The 24,317-nt window shown below is 39.4% G+C and overlaps 2 protein-coding genes across 2 annotated transcripts; both read left to right on the top strand.

Moving 5' to 3' along the window:
- The first annotated feature begins 1,162 nt into the window (after window positions 1-1,162).
- Window positions 1,163-13,157, top strand: cep170ab (centrosomal protein 170Ab). The gene is made up of 19 exons (XM_061275594.1): window positions 1,163-1,288; window positions 3,006-3,150; window positions 3,248-3,337; window positions 4,406-4,484; window positions 4,626-4,684; window positions 5,040-5,199; window positions 5,370-5,495; window positions 5,614-5,991; window positions 6,060-6,400; window positions 6,484-6,612; window positions 7,242-7,371; window positions 7,455-8,870; window positions 8,991-9,225; window positions 9,681-9,789; window positions 9,890-10,033; window positions 10,540-10,628; window positions 10,992-11,085; window positions 11,759-11,810; window positions 11,983-13,157. Exons 2-19 carry the CDS (start codon window positions 3,046-3,048, stop codon window positions 12,216-12,218), a joined length of 3,972 nt encoding a protein of 1,323 aa, XP_061131578.1. The 5' UTR covers window positions 1,163-1,288; window positions 3,006-3,045; the 3' UTR covers window positions 12,219-13,157.
- Window positions 13,158-14,039: 882 nt separating this feature from the next.
- Window positions 14,040-23,308, top strand: pld5 (phospholipase D family member 5). Its single transcript, XM_061274769.1, has 10 exons — window positions 14,040-14,392; window positions 19,741-19,877; window positions 19,956-20,139; window positions 20,290-20,398; window positions 20,463-20,590; window positions 20,780-20,977; window positions 21,479-21,630; window positions 21,799-21,964; window positions 22,068-22,158; window positions 22,389-23,308. The coding sequence occupies exons 1-10, from the start codon at window positions 14,234-14,236 to the stop codon at window positions 22,619-22,621; spliced, it is 1,557 nt and encodes a 518-aa protein (XP_061130753.1). The 5' UTR covers window positions 14,040-14,233; the 3' UTR covers window positions 22,622-23,308.
- The last annotated feature ends 1,009 nt before the right edge of the window (window positions 23,309-24,317 follow it).

Here is a 24,317-nt window from a genome sequence, read left to right on the forward strand (position 1 = left end):
CTTTTAAAATAGCATTTTGGTCACACGTCTGGTTATAAATGTGAGGTCCTCTATGCCCCTCCATTAGCGCTGATGAAAAACTGTGGCCGCCTCCATCATTTAAATTGCCATGGATTAGACTGTTATGTGATGTACGCCTCTTTACCAAATGGATCTGATGTAGATTATCCTCAATGAAGAACTATTGTAGGATGATATATGATATATATGTATATTGTATCCAAAACTATGCAATGCCAATTCACTCAAGTGGTGTTTTTTTTTGCACACTCACCTACAATAATTATTTTATTAAAACCGTCACAAGTAATGTTGATGCTTATTGATGAATTTTTGCTGTGGTATTCAGTTGGATTAATTGTAGGTAACTTTAACGCTGTGTGTGGAGCTAAATAAATTATCAAAATATAACAAAAAAGAATGCACTTCATTTGGTGCAAGTCTAGTTGTCACTCTTCCAAGCTCACTATGAATGAGGGAAAAACTACACAAACAACAACTACAAGTACTGCGGTAAGTTTCACAGCGCATTACCTCAATCATATACTTGCCTCGATACTTGCAAACAATTCCCATCCAAATAGAATTAGAATTAGTATTGTATTATTTTGTGAGCGCTAGAATCGATTCCGCAATCGAGTGTGAGCAGCAGCCACTCAACAAGCTTAATACTTTGGCGTCATCTAGTGTACAAAATTGGGAAATCAAAATTCTTACGATAATGTACGGTATATTTCTAAAGACGCCTTTAAATTCCTACGCCTGCTGGGTTAAAAACTAATTTGACCCAACCTCATGTTTTTAACAACAAAATTTGGGGTTGTTATGTACCACAAAATGGATTGTTTTGAGTAAAAGGGGGTCCAATTTTAACCCAAACTGGGTTGTTTTCAACCCAGCATATTATTTAGTAATTTATATCGTCACAATTTGTGTAGTTTGCTAACCACTAATTCCAAACTACCTAATTAAAACACCATTTCAAATGCATGTTTTATTTTAATTAAGCACTACATTAAATAAATAAATAAATAAATAAATAAATAAATAAATAAATAAATAAATAAATAAATAAATAAATAAATAAATAAATAAATGCACTTTTTCTGCAATGTCAAGTAACCATGTATCGTGTTCTCCAAGATGAGCACACACCGCCACCGTGAGGCGAAGGCGCTATAATGCTTACTGGGCTTGGCGGCCAGCACGGAGAAAGAAGCAAACAGCTTCAGCTTGGTCCATAATTCTAGTGCGGTAAATTGGATGCTGATCGCCGTGGCAGAAGCTGGTGAGTGACATGTTTGCTCCTCCCGGTGTTATTTGCAAAACCCTGGTGCCCTGGTCCTGATGCGAGGGGCTGGTTTAGTTTCTTCAGAGGGATGTGGTTAAATGAGCATCGTTGTGTACGCGCATTATGAGAAAGCTAGCCTTATATGTCGACCATACTAAGATAATGCATGTCAGCTCCAGCCAACAAATTCCCGTTTTAAAATAATTGACGTTTGGACCAAACGAGGATGCATTTACCCTCATGGAGCAAGTGCAAAACCAGGAGGTACGCACTCGGATCAATGCTGCAGATCCGGGTCGCTTCCGGATAAAACACCGCTATCAACGCTCGTGTTAAATTCTAAACTACGTATAAACAGGTTATTTTAGGTGATTAGAACATCGTTTTTTCTCTATTTCTCGATATTATATGCATCTATGCGAACGATGGCCTAACTGGGCTAATTTTCAGGCGTTGTCATTGGCTGACTAGCCATCAGCTGCCTCCTCCCATGCAAGCCTCATTGATGTGTTGTCATCTTCAGAGAAGAGTTTCTGGACATGATCTCAGCATGAATGTGCAGTCAAGCGTCTAAACGGGGCAAACAGGCCACTGTAGCCAGGGCACTGCCACACCTCCCCAAGAGGGGGGGGGGGGGGTGTCAAATGATGCTCTATCTAAAATAAGACCCAGATAAGCCTACTGTATGGACAAACTTGGCTTCATCCCATTAATTCAGTCGTGAGTCAGCAATGAGGCCTGTGTGTCTGTGACGCTATTGCAGCATTCAGGGAGTCCAGCTGATTATTTGAGTCAAAATAGAAGCTTTTTTTATATATATAATGCTGTTCATAGGAGAGCTTCAATGAGGGGCATTCCTGCCTCTCTGTGGTCCATGTGTTCAAATGTTTGTTTGATGGACTTTCTCTGACTTGGCACAATATTCAGTCTTACTAAGCAGCTGTTCAAATGTACTATTTTTCTGAGTCATCTTCTCCTCACGGCCGTTGTTCGCGTATCTGAGGAAGATCATTTTTAATTTTAGTGTTACATTTTTTAGTTTTGTTTTAACATTTTGATTATTTGTCTAGTCTCAGGTTTAAAAATATAGGGGGTCACTAAGTAATAGTAATGAGGTAATAAAATAGGGATATTACTACACCAGGGCTGGGGGTGGGGCTATAGCTCCCGTCAGGAATAGTTTAGACCATCCAGTATTTTATTTGTTTCTGTTAATAAAAAAAAAAAATATATATATATATATATATATATATATATATACATATGTATATATGTATATGTTGATTCTTATCTCATCATGCATTGTTCAAGTCTCCAATAGCCATGGGAGAAAAATAATCCTAGCGTCGTTATAATTCTCAAATGCCCATCTTTCTATTGTACATACAGCAATCCTGAAAGAAATACATAACAAATTCATAGTGGTCATACCTGACAAAATAAAACAAAATGTTTTTGACCTAATAGATGAAAATTAACTAAACATTTTATAAACGCAAAAAGACGTGGAAAAACATACAAACCCCACAGAGTGAATAAAAAAACTGAGATTCGAACCTTGCACTTCAGGCGAGCAATGCTCTTTACTGTTTTTTGTCAAATTAAAAGATCTGATACTAAACATACACAGTTTTGTATTTGATACAGCTTTTGAATTCAATGTTATTAAATCGAGTAGGTATGCGTGTAGATTTAACTTCTCTTTCATTTTCAGCAGGATGCATTAAAGATCAAGAAGATCTTGAAAGGCAGCCATGAGTCTGACGTCCTGGTTCTTAGTGAGTGGTGGTGGGACACGTCATCGTCTTCCCAGAGAGATGATCTTCGTGGGGAGAGATGACTGTGAACTCATGCTGCAGGTACAGATTGACTCTACTGAGCTATAATTCCTGTATTATAATCTGACTGGGAGATTATGTTGGCTAACACTGATTGCCTGGATTTTATGTGATTTAGTCGCGCAGTGTGGACAAACAACATGCTGTCATCAACTACGAAGCGGCGACAGATGAACACAAGGTTAAGGACCTGGGCAGTTTAAATGGGGTAGGTCCCTGGTTAGTTGGCTGTTTTATGTCATGCTGTGATCTTTTTCATTTGAGATGCATGTCATTTGACTTTGGTCTATGGCAACTTTGATCTAAATATAATACACACACACGCACACACACACAATAAATACTGTAAAAAAGGCTGAACTGATCTAATGATTATTAAAGCCACTGAGTAAAAAATTGTCTTTATTTTACCATGGACAAGATTTTAAATATAAATTATTGTATGATTTTGCTGTACAAAACATAAAATAACAAAATTGCACCCTCGAAGCACAAAAACCTGCACTGGACTCAAAAGACGAGCTGTCTTTATTTTACCATGGACAAGATTTAAAATATAAATTATTGTATGATTTTGCTGTACAAAACATAAAATAACAAAATTGCACCCTCGAAGCACAAAAACCTACACTTGTCCAAGTTGATGAAGTTTCCCAAAAATTTGTAGTAGCCAAACGATCTACTACTACGACTATTGTGACAGTTTTTCTTGACACCGTGAGAAAAGTAAGAATTGAACAGTATATTTGTAATAATTTCTATTTGTGTTGCACTACACCCTATTGAGACCTGTTTGTAATGCCTTGGTTATTTATTTCAGGGGTCACCAAGCTTTTGGAAAGTGACAGCTACTTCCTGGGTACTTCTTATTGATGGGCTACAGTAGTACAGAAAACACTAGTCGTGTTTTCTCACAATAATTATCAACAATGAGTTGGCAGTGTTTTACTTCCCTGTCGTATCTCAAGCATTTACACTTTCAAATTAGCACGTATACAGCATTCCTAGTAAATCACAATGTCCGATCAGGTGTGAGCTATTTTTAACACAGTGCTGTGGTCCTTGGGGCCGACCCGGTATCCGAGTGCACCATGTTGCTCACCATTGCTTTATTATGTTAAAAATATAATCACAATAATTTTAAAATGTAAAGATTTATTTTTATACATTTGTTATCCTTATAAAGGTACACGCAAGAGCTCACAAATTGGATCTGTAATGGCTTGTGTTAAAATGCTGTGTGTAGTATTGGCTCAACTTTGTTGTTTTTTTGCAGACCTTTGTCAATGATGTCCGAGTACAAGAACAAATGTATGTCACACTGAAGATCGATGACAAACTGAGGTTTGGTTACGATATCCTTTGAGCGTGTTCTGTTGGGCAGTAGAGCAGAAGCCCAGTGAATTTGGACAACTCTGAAACATGAATTACTCTGAATATAACCACATCCCTCTCATCATGAAATATTTGTTGTCTTTCACCTTAACTTGTCCCACATACTAACTTGTTCACTGTTGTTCGTGGAGAGCTACACATACCAGAAGAGGCTCTAAAGGTGAGACTGCCTCTCTTTGTGAAGAAATCATGGACCACTATTATTATTATTAATAATAATATTATTTCAGTACCTGCTTTGGGTAGAAAGTTAAAAGTGTACAGGGGTGGTACGCTCAGTGGTCACTTTAATAGGCACAATGTAACGATATCCAATACCTGAGCCAAACAGTATTAATAAATAATGCCTTTTAATAAATTACAGTCTTCTAATTCTCCTTTATTTAAATCTCTGGCTGTTACTGGAAGGTTTTTCACTAAATTCTTTGACCTAAATACATGTGACTATCTCCTAATACTTGGATGTTTTTTTTAACTTATCTCCTCACCTCTTGTTGCTTTTCCACTTCTTTCAGCATGAGAAATTTAGCAGCCAGCTTCAGCTCAGCCAGAGAAGGCCTCTGGAGGGCGAGTCTTCAAAATCAGAAGGGAAACCCTCTGAGGCAGCTGCACCAGTGAGTGAGGCAGCCTCTGCTAAACCCACAGAGCCCAACAAGGTGGAAGAAAAGATGACAGGTTAGTTACCTGGACTCTGTGCAAGGGACTCATCCTGCAATGCTGCCTCCATTAGTGAATCATCAGTATCACTCATTTCCATTCCAGATGTCTGCTTGTACGAGCCCTGCTTTCTTCTGTTCACCCATGCAAGCCATGATGAAACATGCAATTTTTTGTTGTTGTTCTAGATGTTGCTGTTTTGAAAAGGGGAACACCCCTTTATGGACAGCCTGCCTGGTGGGGCGATGGAGATGATCACTCTGGAAGGCCTGAAGAAAAGAATTCAGATAGGAATCGTGAAAAACTTCAAACAGGTTCAACACATCTTAAATGTCCAAGTTCGGTTACTTGGATTGATGTCAAAATATACATTACAATATGACCAGTGAGTGTTACTTATGAACCACCATGCCATTGTGTTTTTTCTAACAGACACAAAGAAGAGTGCAGGAATGTCAAAGTCTGCAAGTGGTGAGGCCACATCAAGAGATCAAGAGGCTGGTGCTTCATCTGCTGCAGAGCCTGCCCACGGTCATGCATCCTACACCATTGAATTCGACCCGGGCGCATCTGGCAAGGTGACGGTCAAAGATCGAGTGGCAAAATTGGGCTTAGACACAAAGCCACGTCCAAAAAGGGGAGTGGGTGAGGAGCTGAGTCCACTTCAGACAGCTGTGATGGCAGCAGAAGTCAAAGTCGCTGACTGGCTGGCCCAGAATGAGCTGCCTTTGACTGTCAAAGAAAGGGTTACAGAAGATGGGGGGGAAAGTGTGAAGAGTGACGTACCTGTTCAACTGAGGAGTCTTAAAGGTACTGCATGTGCGTACGCCACCATTAGCGTAAAATAAGCTTATTTGTCATTTTTATTTCTATGCCAGACAGCACACATGAGGATGGCACACAGAGCGACTCAGAAAACGCACTTGGAGAACAACGCAAGGCTCTGGAGGAACGCCATTTGGGGCTTTGGGGTGTAAGAGGAATGAAGATCAGGGAAGCCCGTGCTAATGTGCCTGAGGGGCTCTTTGCAGAGGAGGAAAGTCCAGCACGCCGCCGGAGGTCTTCAAGTACAAAAGTGCCAGGTAGTTTTGTAGAAAGGCAACAGAGTCATGATGAGTGCTATCAACATGGAGATGATTGTAGCGACAGAGGCACATACACCATTGAGCTTGAAAATGGAGACCATGAAGAAGAAGAGGCTCGAAAAATGATTGACAAGGTGGAAATGAAGAAACAATATTTATCGGAATCATTTTAACATTTGCAGCGCAAATGGTTACTTTTTTCCTCTTTGTATTTCAGGTATTTGGTGTAGATGAATTAGAAGCTATGCATGTTTCCAGAGTTGGGAATGCGGACCTGAAAGAGAACCTCCCCTCCCAGAGGTCTGCTCCTAGAGAGAGAGGAAAACCTTGCTTCATGGAAACAGAGGTGCACAAACAAAGTTCTTATGACAACACTAGTGCTGAACCAAAAGAATATCATATCAACAGTGAATCATTGTCGTCATATTTTTTCCAGCTGGAAATTGGATCTTAGACAAAGTAGAGAGCATCATTGCACAGTTCCAAATACCACTTGGTGTTTGCTTACACTGGAAAAAAATGCTGTGTTGAATTTATTCAATTGTATTTCATCAAGTCGTTGCACAAAATAAGATTATGTGGATCCACCCTTAAATAAAATGTGACTGAATCCAGATGATTTTATTTCGTGCAACCACTTGACAAAATAAGTTTAATAAAAACCTTTTTCAGACTTCGGTTAGACAGAACTAAAATGTCAGGAAAAGCCAAGTAGAGCATTTTAATATTATTTGAGGTCAATCAGAGGCTTTTATATAGTGGTGAGTAAATGCTGACGTCCATTGAACACGAGTGCATAAGAGGGTGTGCACACTTGCGCAACCACATTATAAAAATAGCTAATAGTTTGAATGAAGTTTTGTCATTTCAGTATGACTCAAAGTGATACTTAAAATGAAAACTCCCATTGTAATTTCAGACTGAGCTATGCCATAGAATCCTGTTTTGGAGCTTTTCCATTCTGTCTCTTCCCAGGTGTTGCCTGAGGAACTGGAGGTCGGTGGTCCTCGCTGGGTCTCACAGTGGGCTATCCTCGCTGCCAGCCACATAAGGACAGACCCTGAGGGATCTGGAGGCGAGAGTCAGAGTTTGGTTTCTGACAAAGGTACCGAAGTGCTTCCGAGGAGAACATTACGCTTCATTAAAATACATCGACTCATTTGAGATCTAATTTTGTTTTTTCACCAGATGGAAGTGAATCAAGCCATTACTTTGCTTCATCTGGTCAAAAAGAACGTAAAAGAAGAACTCTGCCTCAGTTGCCTGGTGAGGAAGTTCCTCAAGAAAGGAGGACCCCAAGTTCTGTCATGCACACAGACATGGGAGAGAAACAGGACACAGAACTGCAAGAGAAAGAGAACAAGCTACCAAGAGGGGAGAATTTGCCCGCTCACAGTAGCCCGAGTCGCTCTTCACCAGCCAAGTCACAGGGCAGCAGTTACGGGAGCACGAGACAGACAGGTACGATGGCAAAGTTACCCCCTCGGCCAAAGACGAGTCGAGAGAGGAGAAAAGAGGAAGTGCAGATGAGGAAAAAGGAAGAGAAAATCCGAGACAGTAGTGGAAAACCCATTTTGAGACAGGAGAGCTTTACTGTGGAAAAACCAAGCTCCAACGTACCCATTGAGCTGATTCCCCGCATTGACGGCCTCACCGGTAGCAGACCCCCTAGTAGGGAGGCTGCCGTTGACACTGACACGCTACAGAAGGACTCTGAGGCAGTGGCAGCTTTCTTGGAGACCACTGTATCAGACCAAGGTGACCCGCCGAGTCAGTCCATCGAAGGTTCTGTGTCACCAGAGTCAGATGTGGACACAACTAGTACGGTAAGCCAAGCTGACGGAGCAAGGAAAATGGTTCAAAAACGGAGAATTCTTGTAGGACAGCAGAGAGAGAAAACCATTGTGTGCTCAAACAACAAAGGCCCAGCCGCTGGTCGAGAGACACAGGACAAGCGGGTTAAGACTAGACCACAAAGTCTTCAGCAGCCTTGGACGTCTCTGGATCTCACAGATGATGATGTCAATTCAAACTCGCTTCTTTCTGATACTCAGTCCACCACGCAGCAAAGCAGAGGTTCACGGGCCAGAACCCAAACAGCAAGCACGGCCGTGGGGGCCAGCACCAAGTCCAGTCGGGCTAAAATCAACCAAACCCCCTCTCCTCTTCCAGCCGCTAAAACCCCAAGTGCACCCAAGCCAAGGCCCACGAGGGCTTCCATACTGCGAAGAGCCCGACTCGGTGACTCAACCGACACCGAACCTCCAGATTTGGACAGGATGTCTGTGGCCTCTGAGGCCTCGACAACTAGTTCCACATCCAGGACAGGTCTGACAAAAAGAGGAATGTCTCGGATAGAGGCTCTAGCACAGCCAAGGAGACCAAGGGTCGGTTCTCCTTCTGCACAGAGTGACTCTGAAGCCACCGTGACCAGGAGTAGAGGATTGGGAGCTCGAAGTACTGTGGGTGATTATGCTGTTAGACACGGACTACGAGGGTCTAATGTGACCTCTGTCTGTGGACCCAGAGCCCGGGCGAACAGTGCCTCTAAGCTTCCTGACAAAAGTAAAGCCACATCCTCATATGGACCAGCCGCACCAGCAGGTACTCATTTGATGCTGAAATTTCACATCCTTCTGCTTAGAAACACTCATTTTAGTGGTATTGTTCAAATCCTTGAGTGTTTAAATTCTCAAAGATGGTCGAATTCTGCTTTTTCCATAGCCAGCACTCGATGGCGCCGCGTGCCCGTAGAGTATGCCTCCACCTCAGAAGACGAGTACGGTTCCAACCGCCATCTGTCCAAACGGGGACAGGCACGGCCTGTTCCATCCACACGAGTGGCACAGCTCGGAGGCTCGGGGCCAACTGTTCCTAATTCGGCAAGCTTGAAGCCAGCGTCAAGGGATCAGGATGAATATATGAGAGACTGGACAGCACATAGTGAGGAGATAGCCAGGTATGTAGATGGAGTTTGAAAACATTAGATGATTTAAACTGGTCATATTTTAAAGTGTGAAAACGCTTTTGGATTACCAATAAGAAATGGAAATATACGTACATAACGGTGTTTTATGATGAAGGGTATCAAGGTACAGTTCCATTTTATATTTGTCGGATCACAGGACACATCTCCAATTTTCTTTTCTTTTTTATGTCACACACAGCCCTTGTTTTACTGTCTGTGGATAATGACACCTTCTTACCGGTTTCAGGCAGCATCTTCAAAAGGATGTTTTTGCTTTTGTTCTTTGGTTGATATGCACATTTTAGATATGTTCATATCTGGGGCACCAACGTCTCCTTCTTGAGCGCCATTTTTACAAAGTTTCTCCCTATTGTGTTCTCTATATGATATCAAATTATTGGTTGACATTTTAGAATTGACATTTGGTATCCATATTTGTTCAACAGGATTAGCCAAGACCTTGCCAAAGACTTAGCAATGCTTGCAAGAGAGATTCACGACGTAGCTGGAGAAATTGACTCAGTGAGCCCTGCAGCCACTGACCCCGGAGTTGTGGTATTGTCCAAATATTTGACAGTTGCAAAATGTAGATATAGTTTGAATGCAAAATAAAACAGCAGCTTCAAATAACTGATATGAGCTGAATTTGTTACAGTTGGAGGAATGTGATGACAGCTTGGAGCAAAGGGGTTATAGCAGTGCTCTGGAAGCAAATGGGAAGCCAGTTGAAATGAGACTGAGGTCCTCCAGTTCACAGGCATCTCGTTCCATTCGTCGACAAACATGGAATCAGGATGAAGTGAGTCTCCTTTTGAAACTAAAAAATAGTTCATCTCCAGTAAAATCTAAATACAGTGCTGAAATGTATTTTGTCTTCAACCCATTAACAAAGCAAGGACTGCCCAAATATTACATTATGAAAATTAAAGTTTATTTTCCCCCTCAAAATTACTTTTTCATTTTTATGTAAAAAATGTTTCCTTTAGAAACGAGTTAATTGATTTGTTGTAAATAACAGACGCCTTGTTTGAAGAATACTGTACATACATACTCTAAAATAAACTGACCGCTAGAGGAAGCACTCACAAAATATACACGCTAACCTTAGGGCAGAGAGCAGGTTATTTGCCACTCACAGTTAATGAATGAATGAATGAATGAATAAAAAAAATGAATGAATGAATGAATGGTTTCTAATCAGAAAAATGCCCAATGGAAAGTTTCAATTTTGTTTCTTTCTTTTTTAAGATTTAGTTGTACTCGTGATGTAGCCGCAACAATTACATTAATGTTTTCATCCTCCAGGCACTGCTAAATAGTTTACTCCTCCCATCTGTGAATCAACTCTCAAATCGAATACGAAAATCTGTCGACAAAACAACCAGCAAAATCAGGTGAGTCGCATACTGCATCACAATAAACACTGATTATTGTTTAATTTATTGTAGAAAGCAGGATAGAAGATATTTATAACATCTTGAAATGTGCTTATTTGGATTTACCTTAGATTTTATTTTTTTATTTGCTAAAATTAGGCCACCATTATGAGTGACAAAGGCTCACGCCAATAGTCAGCAGCAAATCGGACCCATTATCACACGCAGAATGACAACTCACAAGCTTTTTCATTCATTAGTACCACAATGGGCATCACATTAATATAATGATGTATTCAATAGTCCAGTGGGATGGGCAATATAAAAAATTCATTTCATGTACTTTGCTTCTATCTATTTTTACCGCTTCTCAAACGCAAGGATCCTTTTCAAGGATAAAGACCGGAAATGGGAAGAGATTGAGAGCAAGCTTCAGGCAGAGCATGACTCCTTGCTGTTGAAGAGCTCCAACAAGGTGATCATCCTGTCTATTCACAATTTCATTATTTTATTGCAAAAGCAATTCATTTGCAAGCTTTGTTGTGAAATACAACCATGATTTGCACCAACACTGTAAAGACAAGACAGTAAGACAGTTTAATGTGTGTTGTCTGGTATCAAAAATGACGCTAGCAATTTGTTATGGCTTGAGCAATGCGATATGTTGTTTGTAATCTCTTTACAGGAGTAATCCAATTCCATTTCACTGAATGGAATTAATGCCATTCAGGAGAAAATCCATTCCCTTTAATAGTAAACACAAAATGCTGGATTACTTTTAGCGGAAGTCAAGGAAAGTGTTGACGGAATACATTTAGTATGTTGGAGGACAGATAGAAAGAAGGGTTTGCTAAATTCCTGCTTAAGAGAAGAGAGAAAAGCAGACATGTGATGCAACTCAAGTGTCCTCCTCGTCAGAGCTAATGCTACTCTAAGTGACATGGTTATGAATTCTGCCTTGACCCAGTCCAGCTGTCTCATCTGCTCTACTGAAGTGGTTTGTTTGTCTTGCTCGCAATGAGAGGACTCAAGGAGAAAAAGCATAGACGATGAGCGTGCACTTATGCACAAAGTGCTATTTTGCATGCAAGATTAAATAAACTACAGTCGTCACAAGAGTTAATATTTGCTGTTTATTTTTTCGCCAGGAGATTTCCACTATCATTCAAGATCTAAAACGAGTGGAAAGACAACTGCTGGGTATGGATCTAATCAATCATATATTTTTACGAGAATGATGGAAAAACGATTATATTCAGTTCATTCCGTTTACATTCCTTTTTGTTTGAAATTGACTGATGTCATGCATAACTGTATTGAACCTTATTTGCAAGCATGCCATATTAAATAGATGTTTGTTGTCCTTGGCCAGTGATTGATATGATGGTCGACCCAGACGGCACTCTGGATGCTCTGACCAGCTTGGGCCTCACCAGCCCACTAGTCACTCATCAAGTAGAATCAGCTCTTAGTACCTCTGGAGGAGAGGCTTCTTCCAGTGTATTGTTGGACTCAAGGCATGAAGTCGCCCCCGGTGAATCACATGGACAATCGGAGAGTTTACAGGAAGCAGAGCAAGTCACAGGGTCTCCCCACATCAGCGGATAATTGACAGCACGTGTCCATCATATTGGACTTGTCCAGAAGTGTACACATGATCTGTTGGATATCTATAAGTGACTTGAACCTTCTCAAAATGTACTATGCTTTACATATTTATTCTGTTGTTGATGCAAAGCGATTTCCTTTATATTATCCAAAGTCATGTATGTGATTTATAAACCTTTGTCTATTGTCAATGTAAATAAATAGTGTAACAGTAAGAAACTGTGCAAAGGTGTCCAAAAGAGAATCTCCTGTACAATGATATGATTTTTTCCTCAGTTTTTTTTTTTTGTGTATGAAAAGAATAACAAAGTACTTACCTTATAGGTGTTTCTTACAGACAAATCCCAAACTACTACATGCCTTTTACCCTGTGAAAATACAATGTGCAAACGTAGCGCTGAGAAAGATTTTCCTCTCCCTTCAGTATTTTGTCACAAGTGCCCTAACCCAAGCAATTATTGCAGGAAAAGAGTAGAAATAAATAATAATATAAATAATATGGTGAGGGAGTCATCAAAGTAGTTGCTTTGCACATGATGAAGCTGTTGTATGTTGATATTGGTATATAAAGGATGAGAAAATCCCTATTTATGGTGGTGGTTTGGCCAAAAAGTAGGCAAGAAAGGGAAAGGTTTGGTTCAATTATTTTCTTTTCAAGTATTGTGTTTGAACCAGCATATATACAGGGTTTACCTCCGAGTCCTGCGGTGGCATGCTGCAGTGATGCAAAGGAGGGATGCTTCATCATATTATTGTTTACACATGAATGTAACCTGATCAAATTCTACCCAACAAATGTATTCAATATTACTAACTGCGTGTTGTGCTCAGCACTTAGTGAAGTATATTTGTTGATGATTTTCAGATGATTTTGTTTGGATAATAATAATGATGATGATGATAATGGTTTGTAAAAGAAAAACATCTTTTTGAGGATTTTAGTATAATTGTTAACTCCGCAATACCTGTGTATTGTTTGCCTTGTTTCCAATAAAATGCATGATAATACAACTTTTACATTTTTAACTGAGCCCCACAAGCGTGATTGTAGTGGTTTATTTACAAAGATGTAACATAAGGTTACCACAATGTTACTGGAAGCAGAAACCATTCATTTCCAAAGTAAATTTTGCTGTTGGCAGTAAATAGAACACACCTAGGTAAATAAATAAATATATAGAAAAGAAAAAAAGTCACTGCAATTCTCTGGGCTGTCACATCAATCCAGCAAGATGTATGAGATATGTTCAAGCAGTAAAAGAAATATTCTTGTCTGCTGGAATTGAAATCTGTGGGGGTTGGCCGGGGGGGCAATGAGTGAACAGGGGTGGGGTGGCGCTGCTCTATCCCTGCATTTCACAAACACACATATATGTATATGTATTCTTATAAACATCACAGTTTATAGCGATCTGCCTACACAGTGTACTAAAGCCAGCAAGTGCCTCTTACACCGGCACCTTTTCGTAGCGATAAATAATGCAGGCTGTAAAAATCTCAAACATCCTCAGCAGGCATATGGTGGGTCTTGCTGCAAGATTTTTGGAGATGAAGTTTTCCTTGTACATTCTATTCTGTATCTCGGTATCATGTACTTATGTATGTTTCTGTCCGTGTCTAATATTCCTATCGGATGTTTCTCAATCAGATTAAGATCCACTTTCTGCGACTAGAGCCTCTCCTGTTGCATTTTCATCATGTCCAGAGGCCCACTCCACGCCCCTCCCTTTCTGCTACTAGACCAATGAGATACACATATAAACACACACACATACACACACACACAGTGTCCCTCCCTAACAAGCATGAGTAGTGTGAGAAGGCGTTGGTGCTCTGGCCACAAACAGAGCGAAGGGAAGCGCTGCAGCTTGCGAGTCAGATGTCTCATAGAAAGACAAAAAGCAACCGCAGCTCTAAATGACAGACAGAAAAGGACGTGTCAGCATCTTAAGGTAGCTTGAGGCAGACTGTCTGTGGCCCTGCAGGCAGGACAGACACAGACAAACAGGCCATCAATGGAACTGTCAAATAATCCAAGGTCGAGGGGGCAAGAGGAGGCACCCCCAACCCTGCTGTCTGATCTGTCCCAAGTGAAAAACAACAGCTTCAGTGCTGCCCAACAACAGGGCTACTCTGCAAGCATCTTTTTGCGCCGGAAAGACAAACCAGAGAAGGTAGGGCAACAATTCAAACTTTTTTTCCTCTTGTTTTTGTTTCCTTTTTCAAATGACATTTCATCAAGTCAATCACTTTTAAAATGTTTCTGAAATTGTGCATAACATAACCATTGGAAATTGTGTTTGTAAGAGTATCCAATTGCAAAAGTGTTTAAGGCTGGAAAACACAAGAGAACATTTCAATTAGTATCAAAGTGCAACATGGAATCAGGTTTATATCCATTGGAAGTGCGCTTAATGTCGGTGCTGCATCAAATTCAGCACAGTAGAAACACAAGATAGAGAAGGCTGAGCTCTGTCACAGATGAGTATTGATCACTAATTTCCTCATCGCTACCAGTGCACGCACGCACACAGACATATATGCCACACACCCCCTATTAAAGATGCCATGCCATATTTTTTATTTTGTCAACCTTTGATATCCTTTCATTGGGTTTAAAATATATTTCGGGTTGAATATGAGAAGTGCGGCACTTTGAGCTATTTTCTTGTGATTTTCAAGAGTCGGTGTTCCGTTTGGGTCTCTGGGGTTTTTGATTAGCAAACTTTGATAATTGCTTTCTTCTGATTGGTAGCAGCCAATGAGTGGGTGTCTTGTTGCCACTCTCTTCATTGTGCTGGCTCTTTTAGATTTCGGAAGGCCAGAATTGTGTGTTGTTGGGTATATTTTGTGGAGGATGGAAACCTCTGCTTTCACATACGCCCCAAATACATATGAAAGACGGTTGACTTCATGAAGTCATGCCGTGCTATTTCTGAAATGCTTTGGCATTTCTCCAAAAATAAACACTTAACTTAGTTACTTTAGTTTATTCCAGTTCTTCATCTTCTCATATGGGCTGTGATGTATTTTTCGATTGATTTTATTTTGGTGATGATTGGTGAAAATGAGATTCAGCTACCCATGAATCCTGAGGTATTACATCTCCCAGCTGAAGTAAATACAATAACTGTAGCCTATAACATAAATTGATCTGATGTATCCAATCCAATATTTGCAATACCCTCCACTAATTCAAGCATTGTTATTGTTTCTGGTGCCTTAATGTGAGGTGGTAATGTACAGTCAAGCTCATAAAAGGCTTAATGCATTCCATTAAGCATTCTACGTGAAATATTAATCATGTAACATGTGCAAAGAAGAAGAATGTAGCAACTGATAATTCACCCCCTGTTCTCCATTGGAGCGTGAAATGACACATAGGTATTCAATGGTACTATTTTGTTGCCCTGCTGAAAACCGCTGACATTTTTCACAAAAGTCATTAAAATGTAAAAAAATCAATGGTCAAACTTGTGTGCATGGTGTCGAATGCTGTGCTCATCCGACGAGAGTGAACATCAAGATTGATGGCTGCTTTCAGTAAATCGAGCTGACTGAAAGAAGCCTGTGATGGTGGTTTTCGCTGAACAAGTCAGCTGTGGCCACTCACTGATGGAGCTTCCTCAGACAGACAGACAGACAGGATCTTTTTTATTTTACTCCTAGATCCAAAACTCAAGCATTTGGCTCATGGCCCAGCAGCATATTAACATGGCATTGTGCCCAGTCAGCCTTCACTTGATACATCATTTTGACTTTGATACTCCGGTAACATGGACGACCCAAAAAATTAAATAAAAACAGCTAACACTTGCAGCGATTGCACTGCAACCAGCCACTGAGCCTCCGGTGTGAAGGTGAGACACCAACAGTGAAACGTCCTTCACTGGCATCCTCCAAGGTGTTTTTTGATGGGAGGTAATTAAGCGCTCCTCTCCAAACCAAGTTAAAAGCCAAAGTTCAGAATCATCATGCTGAAAGATAATAAAAAAAATATTATCTTTTACTTAGTCAATTTTAGACTGAGCAAATGTCACGATAAAGTTTACTGTATATTTGTAAAAGTTGCAGGTCTAGGTAAATCGTAGAATAATCAAAATGGCTTTGTAGCTTTTTGAAAAAGAGCTCTTGAAATGCAGAGTTAAATAAATTCCAATCAATATCTTATCATAATAGTTTTATTTTAACTATTTAACTGAATCTTAAGAATAATATAAAAAACATGGAATGATAAGATATTTGTCCCAATCTAGTGTTTTGTCATCAATCCAAAAAATGTTTTGAATTTGTAAAATGCTAAAATGTAAAAAGATTTGGAGTGGTTGTGTATTCATCTGGAAGAGCAGCCATCTCCCTCAGGATGTGACTCAGACATTTCTAGTCTCGCTCTCGCTGTCCTTTTGCTCTGTCACAGGGGAAAGAAAACGCATTAAGCAGCTCAAACGTTCACAGTAAAATGTGACATTTCCTTGTGCTATCTCACACAGTGTTATAATGTTCTTATTATGGCTTTGTATATATTGTTCATACACATTTTATCTGTTAACACAAAGAAAAGGTTGATGTAATTTTCAAAATAATTGGCCTATTTTTGAAGAATTTATTCACGATCGAATCGTATTTACGTCAATTCCCACGTTGCTTAAAGTTAAAAGGACATAAAATTGAAGTCCCCCCACACCTCTCTGTCTTGATGGTGCTCATAGGACTCCTAAAACAGCTTGCTGTCGGCAATATATTGTTGCAAGCTGTTTCCTGCTATTAGGTAACTATTCATTTGTGAGATGGGTTGTGTTAAATAAAAGCATCAAAGAAAGTGTTTGCACTTTTTATGTTGTTCCGCTGAGTTTGCTTAATGAGGTTCTGGGATAATGTGCATAAACATAAAACGGTACGGTAGTCTTTTTGAAAATTTCCCACAAAAGCCACAATTATTTAAGTGCTAGAAAGGATCACATACAGTAGATATGCTAGTTTAGTTCACTTGTATTTTATTATATGTTTTTTGTGCCTTGCCAATGACATGTTTTTAATTGATGATTTTTAATTTTAAATGATTCTTGTCTTGAATTCATAAAGGAGCAATAAGAAATGAAAAGTCATCATGTAGCCCTCTGAACACATTGAGGTGGTAATCACTCAGTGGTGAGGGAACAGAAATTATTATTATTATTATTATTATTATTATTATTATTATTATTATTATTATTATTATTATTATTATTATTATTATTATTGGGAAACATTTCTTTCATTCAATTTGTACCAATAGCAGCAATTATTTGACTGTGATTGGGCATCTATGCAATCCATAAATTTGATCCCAATGACAACAATTCATCCAAAAAATATATAAATAATATCACCAACCAATCACCGGGGATTTTCTCAAACACTCGCACTTAATAAACATGACATCAAGTAGTCAAACAGATTTTATTTTGGTCCTTTTTTGTTGTTGTTGTTTTTCCCTTTTCTTGTGATTACTGTGATTATCCTCAACCCAGCATGTAGAATTAGGTGCTGTTCAAAGTTAGGTACAAAAGGCATTCACATCCAGCATCCTCACCTGTGATTGGGTGTTTGTTGGTGGGAATATATCACTGCAGACAGTTTGTCAGTCAGCACACAGCACGTATCAAAGGAGAAAGATAGTTGACGAAGCTTGTGCCAATTTGATTTGAGGGGGCAAGGTCCCCTCTTGCACCCGCGTAAAGCCGGCCCTGGTTTCTAGAGCCTTCCTTGCAGGTGTATAGCAATTTAACTTGGATCATGGTGTAGCTATCGTACAAGATTAAAAAGCAATGCATGGGGGAGGGAGTCAGGGAAGGAGCGACTGGGGCTTTTGGGATTCAAAACAGCAGCTTTGCATTGGTGGCTTGAACAAGAGGGTTTGGTCTGTCTCCATCTCTCCCACAGCCTCAGTTGAGTCAGCATGGAGCTGCATACTTGCTCATTCTTTATCACACACACACACAGACACACACACTCTTCAAGCTGCAAATAAGATCAGGACATGAGATGCAAACACATACAGAGAGAGCCTCAGGGTGTCAGTGAGACATATGAAGTGTGAAAGTATGCGTATGGAGCAGAGCCAACTGAGCGACCCAAACGGACTGATGAAGCAAATGTACTGATGTCAAAGAAGTTTGAAGTGCAGCTATCATGGCAGGACCGACCACAAAGCAACCAGTAAAGGTGACGTTCCAATTCCCCGCCTTCAAATATGCATGGATATGTAAAATCTCGATTCCATTTTATTTTTGTAATTTTCACTGAGAATGTCTGGGCTGTGTTTTGAATATAATGTAACTTTGTTTCACACGTTCAGCAACTCACATTTATTTCCATAATTGATTTCTTTTCGGTGAATTTTGGATGATTCAGCAAAAAAACCTTTCTAACTTCCCAGGGCTCAGTGGAACTTTTCTTCAATGGCAATATCTGCATGTCAAGCACGGTCTGGTCAGACTAATGAAAATCCCCGGGTCTCCGTGGATTTAAAAAGGAGCGTACGGTACACAGGATGTGCTATAGCAGCCTAATTAACTGAGACATGAAGAAAGAGTAGACAATTAAACAGTAGCCTTACAGTATTGTAAGGAATAGAAATGAATAAACATCTTCAAACACAGCCAAAAAAGGAATATACTCCCATCCGCCACATTGGGGAAAATATTTGATTTTAAATTATATTGACGTTATTCTAAGAGCGTTGTTCTTGTTATTTTATTATTCCGATTATTTATAGTGATAAAATGCTCAGCCTTGATGCATATTTATTGTCATGTTAAAAAAGTATGACGCAGTTGAAAATTAAACAGTGAATTAATGTAATCACAATTTGTCAAATGGATTTCATTAAATCATACACAACAACCCAAAGTTGTGATTAGTGACTATAAACTCTAGCATTTCGGTAACTCATAAAACCGTCAAAGACAGAGAAAGGAATGATGAAAGTGTGCAGTGCTAAGCAAAACCAAAGCGCATCACTGCATTTTAAAAGCGCAAAATCAAGGCTTTTGAGACAGCGTCAGGACAATAGGGATGTCTGACTCTCCCACACCTTTAATATAGCCACAATATACACTCAAGTACACAAATAATATATATCTTTATTTTTCCAAGACATTGGCCTGGAGCTTGAGACAGAGATCATAAAAACCCTTTCAAGGGGGACATGCTTGAACAACAAAGCTGGCAATATACAGAAAAGTCAAATATTCTGAGCAATGCATTCTGGCTACCTTCAGTGTTGTAGGCAAACGTGTGATTTTCTGGTGTCCTATTGCCATTTTTTCAAAGCTGCAGTATTGCTTATCCGATATAAACACGCAGCGTTGTTTATTGATCACAAAACCTTCCTTCTCCCGGTATTGATTGAGGAAATTAACATTTATGGGGTCATTACTTTTCTTTCCCAAGGCCTTATAATAAATTACCAGGTTGTTGTCTTTTCATTCTGTTTATACCTTTGCAGTTTGTTGACTATAAGTTGTTGTTTGTGTGTCAGACTCAGCAGAAGTGCATTGCCATCTTTGCATTGCTGTGCTGCTTTGCTGTGCTATTGGTGCTTATCTTCTCTTCCGTGGATATATGGGGGGACGATGAGGATGGAATCACAGAGGAGAACTGTCGCACTGACTGTCGGTGAGATAACCAAGAAATTGAAAGCATAATAAAAGGACATACGAAGAATGTTGATTTGTTAATGCTCCTATATTGCAGCATTGTCCTTATGGAGACAATCCCAGAGGATCTAAAAGGTCACTTGAATGGTAAACGTAATTTGCCACTCTTTGTTGGCTTTCACACATTGCTGGACATAGCGAAGCACTCAGTCCAGGTAGTGTCACCTGTTTGGAACTTGACGCCCCCGGAAAAAGAAACTATGCCAAACACAGGACGGCAGGTACAAAGTCATCAATGTACCATTTGTATTTCCCAAGTGCTCCGAATGAAAAAAACTAATTATTTTGAAGATTACCTCCCCTTTTAATGAGTTTTGACCTGCTGAGCTGGAGCTGAAACAATGCCTAAACACTTATTACCGCTTCCGCAGGGTCAGCTTTTATTCCAGAGATTGCTCAACTTGAAATCCCGTGGGGTCAAACTAAAGATTGCTAGCAGTTTGACAAACTCTGCAGAACAGAAGATTTTGGCAACGCACAGTAAGTAATTGGCAAACTGGCATTTAGTTTGACTTTTAAATCATGTCTGTCTCTTATTGTCCAGATGCAGAAGTGCATTTGGTTAACATGACAGCTTTTACCAGAGGAGGACTCCATTCTTCATTCTGGATTGTGGATCGGACACACATCTACGTTGGCAGCGCTGACATGGACTGGAGGTCATTTTCCAAGGTAACATCAACATTTTGCACGTGTGGTGCGAAAAAATAATTGGAGGCCGTTATAGCATCTTTGAACTAAAGACTGAACGAGGATAAAAGAAGCATGAGATACTTTTATTCGGGCTCGATGTTGTGTTTTCACAAGCTCAACTTTCTTGCTGTATCACTGGTGGCACTGTTTCTTTTCGACATCCCACAGAGAAAGGAGCTGGGCCTGATGGTGTATAACTGCAGCTGTCTGGCTCTGGACCTCCACAGAGTATTTTCATTTTACTGGCAGCTCCATGAGAGGGACTACATCCCCTCAATCTGGTCCAAGAGAGTTACAGCACTCTATGGGAGAGATAAGGCCCTGGAGCTGGAGCTCAACAATACGCCTGCAGTTGCATATGTGTCTGTAAGGCTCTTTAGTATTTATTGTTTTGTTTTTTTAACCAGAATGCAAAGCATTACAAATGGAAAATTGCTTTGAATAGCAACTTAGTTTTCAAATGTGTACCATTATTTAAGTGACAAAGACCTCCATGTACAGAAATGTATTGTTGCTTTCATATTAGTACTACACATATCTGCACTAATGTCATGGATGGTTATTTTTTTTTCATCAGAAATGATTTGCACTGATGGCTGTAAAAAAACATCACAGGGTTACATCACTAAAAATAGGTTGAGAACTACCGGTCAGGTTAGCGTGTTACAATGCGGGGTGATTATTCATGTTATTTGCCCTTGTAGGCCGCAACCTGCTCTTGAGACCTCTCTGTAATATTTGCAAAAAAACTAAAATAGTTTTGCCTTGTAATTTCTATCACAACCAAAATTAACCATTTGAGTTTGCTTGACTTGTAAACTGTGTATGTGAACAGTCAGTCACTTTAGTGGTGTATCTTCTCTGCAGACCTCCCCTGATCTTTTCTGCGCTAAAGAGCGCACGAGCGATGTAGACGCCATCGATCAAGTCATGCAGAGCGCAAAGACATTTATCTTCATTTCTGTGATGGACTACCTCCCTCTGGTTAGCAGACGCCTCAGAGGAACCTCGGTCACAAGGTACTGAAATGAAAACAGATGCTTCATGTGACTCTTCTATTTCATGCCTGTTTTTGATGCTGTGAATTCACTTTGACTCACCTTGCTGGTTGTGAAAAGATGTAATGAAGATGGACTTGCTTCGTCCAAGCAGGGAGGAAATCCTCTAATTAATGGCTTCATCATTAGGTACTGGTCACCACTGGATGAGATGATAAGAGAGGCTGTGATTCTGAGAGGGATCAAAGTTCGCCTGCTCATCAGCTTCTGGAAGAACACTCACCCTCTCACCTTTAACTTTGTAACCTCTCTCAAGTCGCTGTGTGTTCAGCTGAACAACTGTTCTCTGGAGGTGGTATGTGGAACAGCTCCTTTTTCACTGTCTGGACATTGTGCTGATTAATATTTATGATGTCGAATTATTTTACATGATTTGCATTCATTCAATTATCTTTCAGAGGTTTTTCAGTCACAAGGAGAAAAAGGATGACATTCAACATGGACTCAATCACAACAAGTACATGCTGACTGATAATGCTTTTTACATTGGTAGGCAATGCATTTAGCATTTTTTACATTTTTAGTGTATTTTATAATAGTAATTTTCATAGATACTGTTTTAATTATTTCATCATTTTGTATGCTCAATTTAGAATGACTGCTTTGGACAATGATGATTTATAAATGCCGCTACAGCCCTTTGAGTTTATCCCCAAATGCGCTTTGTGAAGATATGTACACAAATTGTCATGATGACATTTTCTGCTTTACCTTCTCAGGAAACCACAACTGGGTGGGGAATGATTTTTCCAAAAATGGTGGAGTTGGGTTGGTGGCCCTGATGAAAAACGATGGAGGGAAGATCATGGAACAAATGAAAGCTGCTTTTGAAAGAGACTGGATTTATTCTAAAAGCCTGCTTGGAAACAAAGATCGATTCAACAAATATAGACATCAGCACCAAGCGGAGACTAAAGAGGAGGACAATTGGAATGACCCTTTGTCTTTGTAAATACAAACGACCTTTATGCAACTTCTATATTTAATGTGGAATTGCTGCACTATGCATTGCTATGAACGTCTTACACAGTACTTATATTTCCCAGTATCCAAATGAATTTATTTACATCTTGATGTAAGAATTGTAGCTGACTGCATCTTAAAATTATTATGCGAGTTGATAATGACATTAATGTACAATGCTGCATGAAGTATATTAGTCGATATATTGTCCGAGTCTATATTCAAACCAAAAAGACAGCCGTATTCAAATTATAGCCTACTAAAAAGTAGCAATATGTATATGCATGTATATGAGCGTGCAAAAACCACAAAGAAAGACTGAGGGTGGGACTCATATCCAGAAATGTGAGGCAGATGGGCTACCCACTAGCACACTGCGCTGCCCAGTGCCAAATTCCATCTCAATGTATGGTGCAAATTGAAAGTTCTATTTTTTTTAAATATGACCATTCTCCGGAAGTGGTATGTGTTCTTTTGGGGCCCATGATATGAGATTAAAAGATATCAATTTTTAAAATGACAAATTCTAATGAACAAAAGTTTTTTTTTTTAAAGTGTAAGCAAAAAGTGTCACATGCTCTTAATTAAACACAAACATATGAATGTCATAAGATTCTTGTTTGAAAATGTTTTATGTTGTTACAGGATATGCAGCAGTGTGTCCATTTAATTTCCCCTTGAGGAAGATAAATTGTTAATGAACTAAAAAAAAAAAATTGTCATACTGTTTCTATTTAGAAATTTGCGGTAACATTACTATTTTTTTAGCTTTGTCACCAATAATTTATTTATTTATTTATTTATTTATTTATTTATTTATTTATTTATTTATTTATTTATTTATTTATTTATTTATTTATTTATTTATTTATTTATTTATTTATTTATTTATTTATTTATTTATTTATTTATTTATTTATTTATTTATTTATTTATTTATTTATTTATTTATTTATTTATTTGACTAGCTTCCTTGAGAATGAGCATTGAGAAGTGACTGATTTGTGCTACTTGACGTGGAGTTCCCGGTCCTCAACACGTGGTGGCAGTCTTGGGCCACTAGAGGTGTCCCGGTCCAGTGCCAATATATATAGGTCAATATTCACTTATGGGACACTGTTCACGTTTTTAGAAAAAAATTAACAAATTTAAAGAATGTCGTGAAATGCATCTAAGGTGATCTCTTGGAACAGTACAAGTGGGTATACAAAATGAAAACAACCAAAATAGATGTCAAAAATAGAACGATCCTGACTATTAATTAAGATAAATGTACTAATCTGTAGTCCAGTGCTGTATTGAGAGAAATTTCTGAATGTGGAGGAATGTTGGTTGAGTCCGCATAGTAGATTGTGGGAAATGATATCCCAGACTACATTAACATTTTTGCTGCTGTTGATGCTGCTGTTGGTGCTAACTGAGCAGACCTTCAGGAATTATCACCAGTCTGAGGGTGAGCAGGAGGGGAGGGAGCTACACAATCACTAGTCTGAGGGAGAGCAGGAGGGGAGGGACCTACACAAGCCTTTGCAACATTTGGATCAGTGGAGGATGCTTGGTATTGTATCTGAACTGTTTGCTGAAGACAACAGACGATGTCATCGCTGAAGATGTTGAGGAGAGAAAGAACCAGGTGAACAGGCAGGCCTTGTCTACAATCTTAAAAAAAAAAAAAATTGGATAGT

The sequence above is a fragment of the Syngnathus typhle genome, linkage group LG3 (genome assembly GCF_033458585.1).
Source record: "Syngnathus typhle isolate RoL2023-S1 ecotype Sweden linkage group LG3, RoL_Styp_1.0, whole genome shotgun sequence".
Taxonomy (NCBI): domain Eukaryota; kingdom Metazoa; phylum Chordata; class Actinopteri; order Syngnathiformes; family Syngnathidae; genus Syngnathus; species Syngnathus typhle.

What these genes read in the sequence shown, in the direction of transcription:
- cep170ab (XM_061275594.1), top strand. Translation starts at nt 3,046, where the DNA reads ATGAGTCTGACGTCCTGGTTCTTAGTGAGTGGTGGTGGGACACGTCAT. An exon ending in AAACATGGAATCAGGATGAA is followed by an intron (nt 10,034 to 10,539) that starts GTGAGTCTCCTT and finishes TTCATCCTCCAG; the next exon opens with GCACTGCTAAATAGTTTACT. An exon ending in AAAACAACCAGCAAAATCAG is followed by an intron (nt 10,629 to 10,991) that starts GTGAGTCGCATA and finishes CTCAAACGCAAG; the next exon opens with GATCCTTTTCAAGGATAAAG.
- pld5 (XM_061274769.1), top strand. Translation starts at nt 14,234, where the DNA reads ATGGAACTGTCAAATAATCCAAGGTCGAGGGGGCAAGAGGAGGCACCC. An exon ending in AACTGTCGCACTGACTGTCG is followed by an intron (nt 19,878 to 19,955) that starts GTGAGATAACCA and finishes CCTATATTGCAG; the next exon opens with CATTGTCCTTATGGAGACAA. An exon ending in CTGCAGTTGCATATGTGTCT is followed by an intron (nt 20,978 to 21,478) that starts GTAAGGCTCTTT and finishes TCTTCTCTGCAG; the next exon opens with ACCTCCCCTGATCTTTTCTG.